Here is a 13,991-nt window from a genome sequence, read left to right as displayed (position 1 = left end):
GCTGTTCATCTGAACAAGGAAGTAAGGGTAGTAACTTTAGGGTCAACTTTTGCAATCACTGAGCGCATGACTATCCCTGCCTAAGGCATCCACTTTGTTGGATTTGGGTTTGAGAATCATCATGGTCAGATTGTTTGTGTTGGTTGTGTGATTTGAAAATTGGTACATTGTCATACTATGCCTTCTTCAATACCAAGCACACACACACACACACACACACACAAAAAGAAGATATCCTGGTGATTCTCACTGACCCTGATGGTTAGGAAGGATGAAATATATCTTAATCATCATGTAATAAAACCCAGGGTTCTAACTAGACCTTTTCAGCATATCAGGCCGATACGCAATGTTTCCTTACTGATATGCCCACAATATTGCCAACAAGCCTGTAAAAGTTGCCGCTACACGAATAAAAGTAGACATATCAGATGCTCACTGGACGTGCTGTGAAAATTGTGCATGCAGACGATCATCTAAGTTTCCAAATCTGTCACTGCTTAACTCTTCAATATTTTCTATTGTGAATACTATGATTAAAAAGCTTATAATCTTTGCTTTCCAAAGAAATTGATCTCATTAAGATCTGTTCAATACTTTGGGAATAATGGCAAGTCGAATTTGGTATAACAGAGTATGCTCTGTGCTCGTGTGATGTCGGGAAACTGCCGGTGACTTTTGAGTCACAGGAAAGTGGTCACGCTGTCTTCTGATGGTTTTCCAACTGGATTACTCATGAATATTAATCACATAACTTTTATAGGGATGTTATGTAGCTCTCACTGTTTCTGATGACGTATTCAGCAAAATTTTCCGTCTGCTAGTTTTGACGTTATGATTCACGGGAGAATTTAGGGTGAGTTTTCACAGCTTTACCTATTTATTTTTTCAAATCAAACTGATTCTTGTAAATAAATAACTATCTTAGAATATAACTGTAGTTGTTTTGATGAAAAATACTGAGATCTTAGTGGTCGGAATGATATTTTTAAAAACCAGAAGTCAGAAACATGAGTGTCAATTTCAATTCAGTTAATTGGAGCTGTTTACTGGATGTGGATCACACAGTTTTTTTCGAGGTTAGCCTTGAAAGCTGTGAATATTAATCGAAATAAGAATCATTTATATTCTTTAATATAAACACTAGTAGGCCCTACTTTTGAGAAATACAAAGCCCTACATAGCACAAAGAGGGTATTAGAAAAAAATCTTTTATTACTTTTTTATTGGGTGTACTGATTTAACATTTGAATATAATTATCATAATTAATGCTAATTAAATGCTACTTTGAATAATTTTTTTTTTTTTTACAAATTTTTCAAATTTTGTATTCAGTATACAACCATCTATGTGCCTCCCAATTTCCATGTAAATATAGAAAAGTTATTAAGAAAAAAACATTTGATCTCATTCATTAATGAGGCCCATTTTGGACCATGTTATCCTAATACATAATATTACATCAGCTTTCTAAAAATTAAGCCATTTCTTCAATCTTTGATTTGTAATATCTTAAGAATTAATAAACATATTTTAATTCTGTAAAAAGTATGTTGTTTGGCATTCAATTCTGAATTCAATGAGACTAGTTTCAAGCAATTTGGATTGAATTTAAATTTTCACCTAATATGTCTAATAAAAAGACTTGTCAATCTTGAAAATGTGGTCTTTTGTTTAATTTTCTCTTGTTATCCCCACTCATCGGTGATGGTGCACTGCCATGTGATTGTTCTACATTCGGACATACTCCACTCCCTGTCCATGTAAGCACTCAATGCAAGTAGTTCCATGTGGAGATTGTCACTGATCATGCTAGTCCGGTTTACCACCTTCCTTACGCTGTGTTCGCGGTAAAGTGCCATCCGTGTTAAGAGGCACTGACGCACCATGCACGTAATACGTAGTCCCCGAGTTAGATCTGGAAAGTCATGCACTGTAATTGAATGGCTGAAGCTGAAAATAAAGCTGACACTTGGTGAACATCAACTGGGTGTTTTATTCTTATTCCATAAGTATGTCACCAATATAGTCGAATATTAATTATAATAAGTTTTCAGTCAAAAACAATCACAGCAACATTTGGCAAAAAAATCTCATTAATATTACCAAAAAAGAGCGACTTTCAGGGAAGCCTGCAAGTGTCAGGAAATGCACTAGAATGCATCTCTGAGCATGTAGAACCTGTGAGCTTTCAGGGGCCTAAGGTGCCCCCCGAACCCTCGGCCGTTATGACTGGTGCCACTGTGCTGATACTTTGGTCTAGTTAGAACCCTGAAAACCTTTGGATATATGACTGGAGAAAAGTACACATTCCTAATTGACAGCATAGCTACAAAAGTCCTATGGAAATCGAAGTTGCTGGGACTATGTGTGTGGTAACTGCATCAGTGTGCCAGGTGTGCATCAGTGTGCATGGTGCATCAGATCTTCAAAGATGCCGGAGATTTGATTACTTACTTATTACATAGGAACCTCTGCATTGCATTGTTTATGACTAACACATTACATTGCAAGTATCTCTTGACAATTCCCCCAAATCTAATAAGGAACAAAGAATATTAATGGGTCCATGAAAGGTTGTTAGTTCCATAGAAAATTCTCTGCAACCTCTCTAAATTCCACAAGTATGATTTGGTGGGGTCTGCTAGTGCATGATGATATGACGCTTACCTATTTCAAAGCTGCCATCAATGATGCCTACTAAGTAACTGGGGATGTCAAAGCGCCGCTCCAGCTGAGTTATTGTGCTTTTCATATAGCTCCCAGATAAAGCCTTTGAAAAGTATGCAAAGGACAATGCTACGAGGAACATCTGGAATGAAAGAGACATAAGTTTATAATTTTAATCACTTTCTGACATACTGTAGTGCTACAACCCCATTTCCAGAAAAATTGGGATACTTTCCAAAATACAATAAAAACAAAAATATGTGATGTTAATTCAAGCGAACCTTTATTTAACTGTCATAAATACAAAGAAAAGATTTTCAGTAGTTTTACTAACCAACTTAATTGTATTTTGTAAATATAAACAAAGTTAGAATTTGATGTGCCTGCAACACACTCAAAAAAGTTGGGACAGAGGCAAAATAAGCCTGAAAAGTTCATAGAATATTAAAGTAACACCATTTTGGAAGATTCCACAATAAGCAGGTGTGACAGGAGGGCGGAGTCAGGGAAGGTAAGTGGCAGAATCACTACACCTGACATCAATTAACCTGTGCTTGTGTGTCTTCCCAGTGACCGCGCCCTATTTAAAGAGGGAGAGCAGAGAGCAGAGGAGAGCTCATCCCCGAACAAGACGCCAGTCGTGTGTGCGTCTGTGTGAAAGGAATGTTATACTGAAAAGTGTAGCAATAAAAGCGATTGTTGAACCTGATCTCTGTCCTGCCGTCCTCTGTGCTCCACCCACCAACACTGAACCGCTACAGTGGTGCTGAAACCAGGGAGTGGAGCACCAACGCCGAACCGCCCCACGGAGTCTTCCCCCGTTCTCCGACCTGGTCCACTCCCTCGCCACGGCCCAGCAAAGCCAGCACCAGGCGCTAGTCACACTCCGTAAGGAGCAGGAGCAGCGCTTCGAGGCCCTGGTGTTGGCCCAATAAGAGGACCGACAGGCGTTCCGGCACCTCCTCGCGTCGGCAGGGACAACCGACGCTTCCACCGCGGGCCCGTCCTCCCTCACCCTGACAAAGATGGGCCCGCAGGACGACCCCGAGGCTTTCATCACGCTCTTTGAGCAAGTCGCGGAGACCACAGGGTGGCCAATGGATCAGCGCGCGGCGTGCCTCCTCCCCCTGCTAACGGGAGAGGCACAGCTGGCCGCGCTACAGCTCCCCACCGACCGCCGGCTGGCCTACGCGGACCTTCGCCGGGCCATCCTCCAGCGTGTGGGGCGCACCCCCGAACAGCAGCGCCAGCGCTTCCGCACTCTGCGCTTGGAGGAAGTCGGCCGGCCGTTCGCGTTTGGCCAGCAACTCCGGGACGCCTGCTGGCGCTGGCTGAGGGCCAACAACCGCGACGCCGAGGAGATCGTCAATCAGGTGGTGCTGGAGCAGTTCATCGCGCGCTTGCCGACAGGAACCGCGGAGTGGGTCCAGTGCCACCGCCCGGCGTCGCTGGATCAGGCCATCGAGCTGGCGGAGGACCATTTGGCGGCTGTTCCGGCGGCAGGACAGCAGACTGCCTCTTCTCTTCTCTCCTCTTCTCTCTCCTCCTGTGTCCCATCCTCGCCCCATTCCCCCACCGCGGAGGCGGGGGCCAGCACCACCCCAGCCGGCCCGCCGCACCCACGGTACCCTCCCGTTTCTCCCTTCTGTGTCTGTCTCTCCCCCCCCTCAGGTGAGTGAGCCCCAGAACACCGGTGCAGAGAGGAACCCCGGGCCGGTTTGCTGGCGCTGCGGGGAACTGGGCCACCTCCAACAGCAGTGCACGGCAATGGAGGTGGGCGCGGTGGTTCGGATCCCCGACACGCCAGAAGCCGCCCTCGATCGGGCCGGAGCTTATCGCATACCGGTGAGTATTCAAGGGGATACATATCAGGCGTTGGTGGATTCTGGTTGTAACCAGACCTCAATTCACCAAAGCCTGGTACAAAACGAGACATTGGGGGGAGCACAGGGGGTGAAGGTGTTGTGTGTGCACGGGGACGTTCACAGCTACCCTTTGGTGTCGGTCCACATCTTTTTCCGAGGGGAAAAATTTATAGTGAAGGCGGCGGTTAATCCTCGCCTTACCCACTCTTTAATTTTGGGGACTGATTGGCCAGGATTTCGGGAGTTAATGACACGCTAAGTAAAGAGTGGGTCCTGCCATTTAACAGGGGGAGGTCCCGGTGTCGCTTTGGCGGGAGCAGCTGTCACAGAGCCGTCTACGTCATCTCCGCATCAGAGTGAGGAGCCGCCGGCCCCTCCTCTCTCTATTGGGGAATCCCTCGCAGATTTCCCATTAGAGCAGTCGCGAGACGAGACTCTGCGACATGCGTTTGACCAAGTGAGAGTAATCGATGGCCAAACGCTCCAGCCGAACGCCACCCCGTCCTTCCCCTACTTCGTGATTATGAAGGATAGGTTATACCGAGTGATGCAGGACACTCAAACTAAAGAGCGAGTCACGCAACTTTTAATTCCAAAGAGCCGCCGGGAATTGGTATTCCAGGCGGCTCACTTTAATCCCATGGCTGGACACTTAGGGCAGGATAAGACACTAGCCCAAATAATGGCCCGATTCTATTGGCCGGGGATTCGCGGCGATGTTCGTAGGTGGTGTACGGCGTGCCGCGAATGCCAGTTAGTAAATCCAGCGGCCATTCCAAAAGCGCCTTTGCGCCCTCTACCGTTAATCGAGACCCCATTCGAAAGGATTGGGATGGATCTCGTCGGGCCATTAGATCGGTCAGCACGAGGGTACCGCTTTGTATTAGTTCTGGTGGACTATGCAACGCGATACCCGGAAGCAGTGCGTCTGCACAATATCTCAGCACGCAGTATTGCAGAGGCGCTCTTCCGCGTTATCTCCCGAGTTGGAATCCCGAAAGAGATCCTGACTGATCAAGGCACCACATTTATGTCACGGACACTGCGCGAACTGTATGGGTTATTGGGGATTAAGCCGGTCCGCACCAGCGTGTATCACCCACAAACGGACGGTTTAGTGGAACGGTTCATTCGCACCCTCAAAAATATCATTAAAAAATTCATAAGTGAGGACGCACGTAATTGGGAAAAGTGGCTCGAGCCCTTGTTGTTTTCAGTGCGAGAGGTCCCCCAAGCCTCCACGGGGTTCTCCCCGTTCGAATTATTATATGGGCGTAAGCTGCGCGGCATTCTAGACGTGCTGCGGGAAAATTGGGAAGAGGGACCTTCACAAAGTAAGAACGAAATTCAATACGTTATGGACCTGCGCGCAAAACTCCACACGCTCACCCACCTAACCCAGGAGAATTTGCGGCAGGCCCAAGAACGGCAAGCCCGCCTGTACATCAAGGGTACGCGCCTTAGGGAGTTCACACCGGGAGATAAGGTACTCGTACTGTTGCCCACATCGAGCTCCAAATTAATCGCCAAGTGGCAAGGACCCTTTGAGGTCACATGGTGAGTCGGGGACATCGACTACGAGGTGAGTCGAACGGACAGGGGTGGGGCGCTACAGATTTACCACCTCAACCTGCTTAAACTCTGGAATGAGGAGGTCCCCGTGGCGTTGGTGTCAGTGGTTCCGGAGAAGGCGGAGCTGGGGCCGGAGGTTCAAAAAGGGGCATTGGCATCACGTACCTCTCCGGTCCCCTGTGGAGACCACCTCTCTCCGACCCAACTCACGGAGGTCGCCCAGTTGCAGACCGAGTTTTCAGATGTGTTCTCGCCCCTGCCCGGTCGCACTAACCTCATAGAGCACCACATAGAGACGCCCCCGGGGGTGGTAGTGCGTAGCCGCCCTTACAGGCTACCCGAACACAAAAAAAAGGTGGTTCAGGAAGAACTTGAGACCATGCTCGAAATGGGCATCGTCGAGGAGTCCCACAGTTACTGGAGCAGCCCGGTGGTCTTGGTACCCAAGGCCGACGGGTCGGTCCGGTTCTGTGTGGACTATAGAAAAGTCAACGCGGTGTCTAAATTCGACGCGTACCCAATGCCTCGTATTGATGAGCTGCTCGATCGACTCGGCACTGCTCGCTTTTATTCGACACTGGATTTGACGAAGGGATTTTGGCAGATCCCCTTGACTCCACTATCCCGAGAGAAAACGGCCTTTTCCACACCATTTGGTTTACACCAATTCGTCACACTTCCATTTGGGCTGTTTGGGGCGCCCGCTACGTTTCAGCGACTGATGGACAGGGTCCTCCACCCCCACGCCACCTATGCGGCCGCTTATCTCGACGACATTATCGTCTATAGCAATGACTGGACAAGGCACCTCGAACATCTAAGGGCCATCCTTAGGTCGCTGAGGCGAGCGGGGCTCACAGCCAACCCGAAGAAGTGTGCGATTGGGCAGGTGGAAGTATGGTATCTGGGCTTCCACTTGGGCAACGGGCAGGTGCGTCCCCAAATTAACAAGACAGCAGCAATTGCGGCCTGCCCGAGGCCCAAGACCAAAAAGGGGGTGAGACAGTTCCTGGGGCTGGCTGGCTATTATCGTAGGTTTATACCTAATTATTCGGATGTCACCAGCCCGCTGACTGATCTCACTAAAAAGGGGGCACCAGATCCGGTCCAGTGGATGGAGCAATGCCAGCAGGCTTTTTCTGAGGTAAAGGCTGCACTGTGTGGGGGGCCACTTTTACACTCCCCTGACTTTTCTCTCCCCTTTATGTTGCAGACCGATGCGTCGGACAGAGGGCTGGGGGCGGTTTTGTCCCAGGAGGTGGAGGGGGAGGACCGCCCCATCCTGTACATCAGCAGGAAGCTGTCGGTGCGTGAGGGGCGCTACAGCACCATAGAGAAGGAGTGTCTGGCCATCAAGTGGGTGGTCCTCGCCCTCCGGTACTACCTGCTGGGGCGCCCTTTCACCCTCTGTTCGGACCACGCGCCCCTCCAGTGGCTCCACCGCATGAAGGATGCCAATGCGTGGATCACCCGTTGGTATCTGGCACTCCAACCCTTTAATTTCAAGGTGGTCCACAGGCCGGGGGCGCAGATGGTCGTGGCGGACTTCCTCTCCCGTCAAGGGGGGGGAGTCGGCTGCAGGCCGGACGGCCACCCGGCCTGAGTCGGGTGGTGGGGGTATGTGGCAGCAGGGGCGTGGTCAAGCACCGGTCTGTGACAGGAGGGCGGAGTCAGGGAAGGTAAGTAGCAGAATCACTACACCTGACATCAATTAACTTGTGTTTGTGTGTCTTCCCAGTGACCGCGCCCTATTTAAAGAGGGAGAGCAGAGAGCAGAGGAGAGCTCATCCCCGAACAAGACGCCAGTCGTGTGTGCGTCTGTGTGAAAGGAATGTTATACTGAAAAGTGTAGCAATAAAAGCGATTGTTGAACCTGATCTCTGTCCTGCCATCCTCTGTGCTCCACCCACCAACACTGAACCGCTACAGCAGGCTAATTGCTATCATGATTGGGTATAAAAGGAGCATACACCAAAGGCTCAGTCTTTGCAATCAAGGATGGGTCATGGCTCACCCCTTTGTGCCAAAATTCATGAAAGAATTGTTAATCAATTCCCATTGGGGTGAGCAGTCTGTAGTTTGAAGATAGTTGTTAGCAAGGTTCCTAGTGCTAGCTTGACGCTTGGGGTATCCATTAGGATTTTAGAGAGACATATTCATCATGGCAACGCAGTGGCGACTGGTGAAAAAAATTCTTGGTGGGGCTGGTGTGTCAATAGATTTCCCTGCCTAGTCCAGTATAAGCATTCAAATGAACAGTCAGAAAATGACAACAATTCCACAATAATAATTTAATTTCCTTCTCAAAATCAGCAATTTCACAGATAAAGTAAATTAACAATTTACAGCTATATTAGGCTCCATTTATGCTTTGGAAAGGAACGGTATCAAATACAATACTCAAGTTCTTGAGAGAAGTTTACAGCAAGGGTATGATTTCAGCTGAATCTATACAAATCAACAGTGTGTGTGTGTGTGTGTGTGTGTGTGTGTGTGTGTGTGTGTGTGTGTGAATGAGTGAGTGAGAGAGGGGGGAAGGTTTCTAAGGTGAATGTGGGACAGTGTATGAAAAAAAGAGAGAGAGGTGGTGTGTGTGTGTGTCTGATTCTAAGGTGAGTGTAAGATTTCTGTGTGAGAGAGTGACTATGAAATGAGGTGTGTGTGTGTGTGTTCTGAGCTAGGTGTGTTTCTGTGAAACGAGAGGGGGGGGAGTGAAACACAGTGTTGACACTCTTGTTGTTAATGCAAACTATGACAAGAAAGATGTGTGATTATTGTCCAGCATGAACCAAAAGTCTAGTTTTGAACATCACCTCTAACTAAAGACAAAGAGAGAGAGAGAGAGAGAGATATTTTCTGTAGCAGGGCGTAATTTCCAGCGCCCCAAAACTATTAAATTCAGCGATGCTGATTGGCCAAATATTTATTATTTTTCCCTAGCAACCATACACGATTGGCTATTTCGCTGAACTTCTGGGGCACTTTGACGAGCGCCCAAGAAGAGAAATGATACGACTCTGTCAGTGAAAATTCACTGTTGAATGAAAGTCAGTTGGTGGAAATGTTGTTTAAATAAATCAGATTGCATGTAGGCACACACTATTAAGTAAAACTGACATTGATAATAAAATTTGTAAAAAAAAAAATATATATATATATATATATATTCCCCCCCCTCCATATCTGGGAGGGCGGCGCCCGAGCGCCCCCTATGGGCCAGCCGCCACTGAGGCAACGCCTCTTCCCGGGAAGTCCATGCTTATGTGAGCAGGACAATGCCAGGCGTCATTCTGCATGGGCTACAACAGTGTGGTTTTGTAGACAGAGTGTGTGTGCTTGACTGGTCTGCTGCCAGTCCAGATCTGTCTCCTATTGAGAATGTACTGTATGGACCATCATGAAAAGAAGAATCAGATAGCAGCGACCACGGACAGGTGAGCAGCTGAAATCTTGTATCAAGCAAGAATGGACAAAAATTCCAATTGGAAAACTGCAACAATTAGTATCCTCAGATCCCATATGATTAAAATGTGTTATTAAAAGAATAGAGATGTAATACAATGTTAATAATGCCTCTGTCCCAACTTTTTTTGAGTGTATTGCAGGCATCAACTTCTAACTTCATTTATATTTACAAAATACAATTAAGTTGGTCAGTAAAACTATTGAAAATATTTTCTTTGTACTTTTGTCAGTTATATAAAGGTTCATATGAATTAAGAAATCACATATTTTTGTTTTTATTGCATTTTGGAAAATATACAAACTTTTCTGGAAATGGGGTTGTATACTAAATGCAGAATATGCACTAATTTCTAATAATTAATCTGCAAATGTTGCAAATTCATTCCATATCTCATTCCATATCTACAGTAACTACTGGTCTGTGAAAAGCAGCAGCTCTAGATTATAGATTTTGGTAGGGCAAGATGACAATAATAATGATGACAAAATGACAAAATTAAGTTGTGGACACTATCAAGTAGTGTTTTTTTTTTTTTTTTTAAGAGTAACCCCGAAATCGGCAGTTAAGGGTCAATAAAATACAGTCATCCAGCATACTATCTAGAAGTTGGCTTTGAGTAGTTCTGGAAATACATTTGTTCAGCTGTGTTCAAGGAAATAACATTACCCAGGGTTAACAAGTTTCAGGTTTCAGATTTCTCAAAAACCACATATAGACTCATCCTAACCCTACTGCCAAAAAAACTGGGCATCAGAAAAGGGAGGCATTTTCAGCCTTGCTGTCATACTCCACCCCAGACTTTCACTCTGGAGATTACTTATCTCCCAGGTTAGCGCTAATCCGTATCCGGGACGGGAATTCCATCTTGCCTGCATTCACTTCCTGTTTTTTTCTGCTGTGTATATAAATGCCATTCTCAGACAGGGACTTCGTCAGAATGTCTCGTCAGTTTTTCTCGCTGTTTCTGTGCCCTTTATGCCTTCATGGTTTTTTGCTCTCTAGCCTGCTTGTTTCTTGTCACAGTTTTTGCTCTAAGGTTTTGTCTTTTTCATGTTTTTTTGTGCTAGTGTTTTTTGTCCTTGCCTGCCTCGTTTTTTGTCTCAAAGTTTTTGTCTGGACTATTTTTCATGTTCTTTGTGCTAGCGTTTTTTGTCCTTGCCTGCCTCACTTTTTGTCCCAAGTTTTGTCTGGACTATTTTTGCTATTTTTCATTTGTTTACTTTTTGCTTCTATTAAATCACCTTTTTTATTGGGATTACTTGTCAGTGTTCTGCTTTTGGATCTTATCGCACCTCATCTCGCCACCCTTAACAGTACGTTCTGGCCAACATGGATCCAGCAGAACTGACCCAGCTGAGAACGGCTATACAGCAGCAAGGAGCTCTCCTCGGGACCCACCAACAGGAGCTCCAACATATTACCCAGATCCTCTCCACCCAGTCCAATTCACTCAACCTTCTAGCCACGCAACTCTAGCACTCCCAAGCCGTGCTTACCCCTGCCCAGCCGCCTCCTTCTTCACCTCCTGCCACTGCCGCTCTCCACGAACTGAGACTCCCTTCGCCTCAGCCCTACAGTGGAGAACCAGGTACCTGCAGATCTTTTCTGTCTCAGTGTTCACTGATCTTGGAGCTACAACCTCTGGCCTTCCCCACAGAATGCTCCCAGGTAGCCTATACCATCACATTCCTCACCAGCAAGGCCAGGGAATGGGAAACAGCGGTCTGGGACGCCGATGCATCCTTTTCTTCCAGCTTCAAAGAATTCTCAGAGGAAATGAGGCGAACATTCGACCGCTCTCTGTCCGGCTGGGAGGTGGCTAGGGAGCTCATGGAGCTGCGGCAGGGGTCCCGATCTACCTCGGATTATGCCATCGAGTTCCGGACGTTGGCGGCATCATGCGGTTGGAACGAGAGTGCCCAGGTCGATGCCTTCCTCCATGGCCTGTCCGACGCCATTAAAGATGAACTAGTCTCTTGGGAACTGCTGTTGGACCTCTCCAGCCTCATGGACCTTGCCAATCGCATCGATACTCAGATTCAACAAAGTAGGAGAGAGAAGAACTGCCCCAGCTTCACCTCCTCTCCACCTCCCGCCTCATCCGTCGAACCCATGCAGTTACATCAAGTATGGGTGTCAGCAGAGGAACGACTGTGCCGGCGGAGCACGGGGGCCTGCTTCTACTGTGGTCAGCAAGGACACATCTGCCGAGCCTGCCTGCTAAAAGGACGAGCCCACCAGTGAATCAAGGGGCCCTGGTGGGCAATGCTCGGAACCAGTCCCCTGCTGACCACCCATTGCTCCCTGTTATCATCACCCACAACAACCAGCATCACCATCTTCAGGCACTCGTTGACTCGGGGGCGAAATCCTACTACTCGCTCTCGAGGTCCCTCTCACCATCCTGACACTCAATGGCACTGGCTTGACCATCATCATTCACCTTACCGCCCCGCTCACCTTAAGGATTTCAGGCAATCACTCCGAAACTATTCAATTTCATGTCATGAACGACCCTCACGTTCCCGTCATTCTAGGACTACCTTGGCTGACGCAGCACAACCCTCACTTAAATTGGGCTAATAACACCATCCTAGACTGGAGTCCTTCCTGCCTGGCCTCCTGCCTGAACTCTGCTCTGCCTCCCGCCAAACCACCATAGCCCTCAGCCAGTGAGTTTTCCGACCTTTCTCACGTGCCCCCAGAATATCTGGACCTTAAGGTAGTTTTCAGCAAGATCTAAGCAGTGTCCCTCCCTCCTCACAGACCCTACGACTGTGGTATCGACCTCCTGCTCGGGACAGCGCCACCCAAGGGATGCCTCTACTCTCTTTCTCCCGCTGAAAGACAAGCCATGGAAAAATACATCACCAAGTCGCTGGCAGCTGGGATCATCTGCCCTTCCTCCTCCCCAGCAGGGGCAGGGTTCTTCTTCATCAAAAAGAAGGACAAGTCACTCCGCCCCTACATTGACTATCGGGGTCTCAATGCTATCACAATCAAGAATCGTTATCCACTACCGCTCATGACCACAGCCTTCGAACTACTCCAGGGAGCCAAAGTGTTTACTAAACTGGACTTACACAATGCCTACCATCTCGTTAGGATCAGGGAAGGGGACGAGTGGAAGACAGCCTTTAACACCACCACAGGCCACTACGAGTACCTCGTGGTCCCTTTCGGCCTGACCAACATGCCTGCGGTCTTCCAGGCACTAGTTAACAACATCTTGTGGGACTTCCTTAACACCTTTGTCTTCGTGTACCTGGATGACATCCTGATTTTCTCTCGCTCCCTGGAGGAACATCGGGGTCATGTCCGGCAGGTCCTCCAACGCCTGCTAGAAAACAAGTTGTTCATCACGGCGGAGAAAAGCAAGTTTCACCAAAGCTCTGTCTCGTTCCTGGGGTTCATTATCTCTCCAGCGAAGATTCAGATGGACCCCCTCAAGCTGGAGGCAGTCGCTGACTGGCCCACCCCATCTTCGAGACGAGAGCTCCAGCACTTCCTGGGGTTTGCCAACTTCTACAGGTGCTTCATCCGCGACTTCAGCACAGTGTCCAGACCTCTCTCAGCCCTGACCTCAACCAAGACCCAGTTCGAGTAGGGGGAGGAAGCGGAGAAAGCCTTTTCCATGCTCAAGTGCAGGTTTACCACAGCACCCATTCTCACCATATCTGATTCAACCAAGCAGTTTATTGTCGAGGTCGATGCTTCTGAGTCAGGGGTCGGAGCCATTCTCTCCCAGAGAGCCAGTGACAACAAGGTCCACCTGTGCTCCTTCTCCCACCAGCTGTCCCCAGTCGAACGTAACTACCACATCGGCGACAGAGAGCTACTGGCTGTGAAACTAGTCTTGGAGGAGTGGAGGCACTGGCTTGAGGGGTCTGATCTTCCCTTCCTAGTCTGGACCGACCATAAAAACCTGGAGTACCTCAAGTCCACCAAATGCCTCAATTCTCGACAAGCCCGATGGTCTTCTTCTCCCAGTTCAAATTCACGCTCTCCTACTGCCCAGGCTCCAAGAACGGCAAACCTGACACCCTGTCCAGGATGTTTTCTTCCCACCAGGAGGAGTCCAAAATGCCTGTAACCATCCTCCCTTCATGCTGCCTGGTGGGGGCCGCCATACTTGAGGTTGAGACACTAATGCAGAAGGCCCTGGAGCAGGACCCCGGAGAAAGTAACTCCAATGACATTCCACGTAATCATCTTTTTGTTCCCTGTCCTGTGCAAAACCAGGTGCTGCAGTGGGGTCATGGCTCCAAGCTGGCCTGTCATCCAGGAGCTGCCAAAACCCTGGCACTCATCCAGCAGCGCTTCTGGTGGCCATCCATCAAGGAAGATGTTCAGGAGTTCGTGGCAGCCTGCGACACATGCTCCTGGAAGAAGACAGCCAATCAACCCCCTGAGGGCT

The 13,991-nt window shown here is 48.2% G+C and overlaps 1 protein-coding gene across 3 annotated transcripts in view; it reads right to left on the bottom strand.

Annotated features, from left to right (window-relative positions):
• The window catches only part of slco1c1 (solute carrier organic anion transporter family, member 1C1), a 202,398-nt gene that overhangs the window by 147,088 nt on the left and 41,319 nt on the right, over positions 1 to 13,991 (bottom strand). For 2 of the 3 annotated variants that reach the window (XM_060903857.1, XM_060903859.1), the window contains exon 3: positions 2,672 to 2,813. The exons of the other annotated variant lie outside the window; for it this stretch is intronic. In XM_060903857.1, the coding sequence (XP_060759840.1) occupies positions 2,672 to 2,813 (142 nt within the window). The remainder of the gene's footprint in view (positions 1 to 2,671; positions 2,814 to 13,991) is intronic. 3 annotated transcript variants of the gene reach the window in all.

This window comes from Neoarius graeffei, chromosome 21 (assembly GCF_027579695.1).
Source record: "Neoarius graeffei isolate fNeoGra1 chromosome 21, fNeoGra1.pri, whole genome shotgun sequence".
NCBI lineage: Eukaryota > Metazoa > Chordata > Actinopteri > Siluriformes > Ariidae > Neoarius > Neoarius graeffei.
The sequence above is the reverse complement of the archived record's forward strand: the minus strand, read 5'-3'. Positions and strand labels throughout refer to the sequence as shown.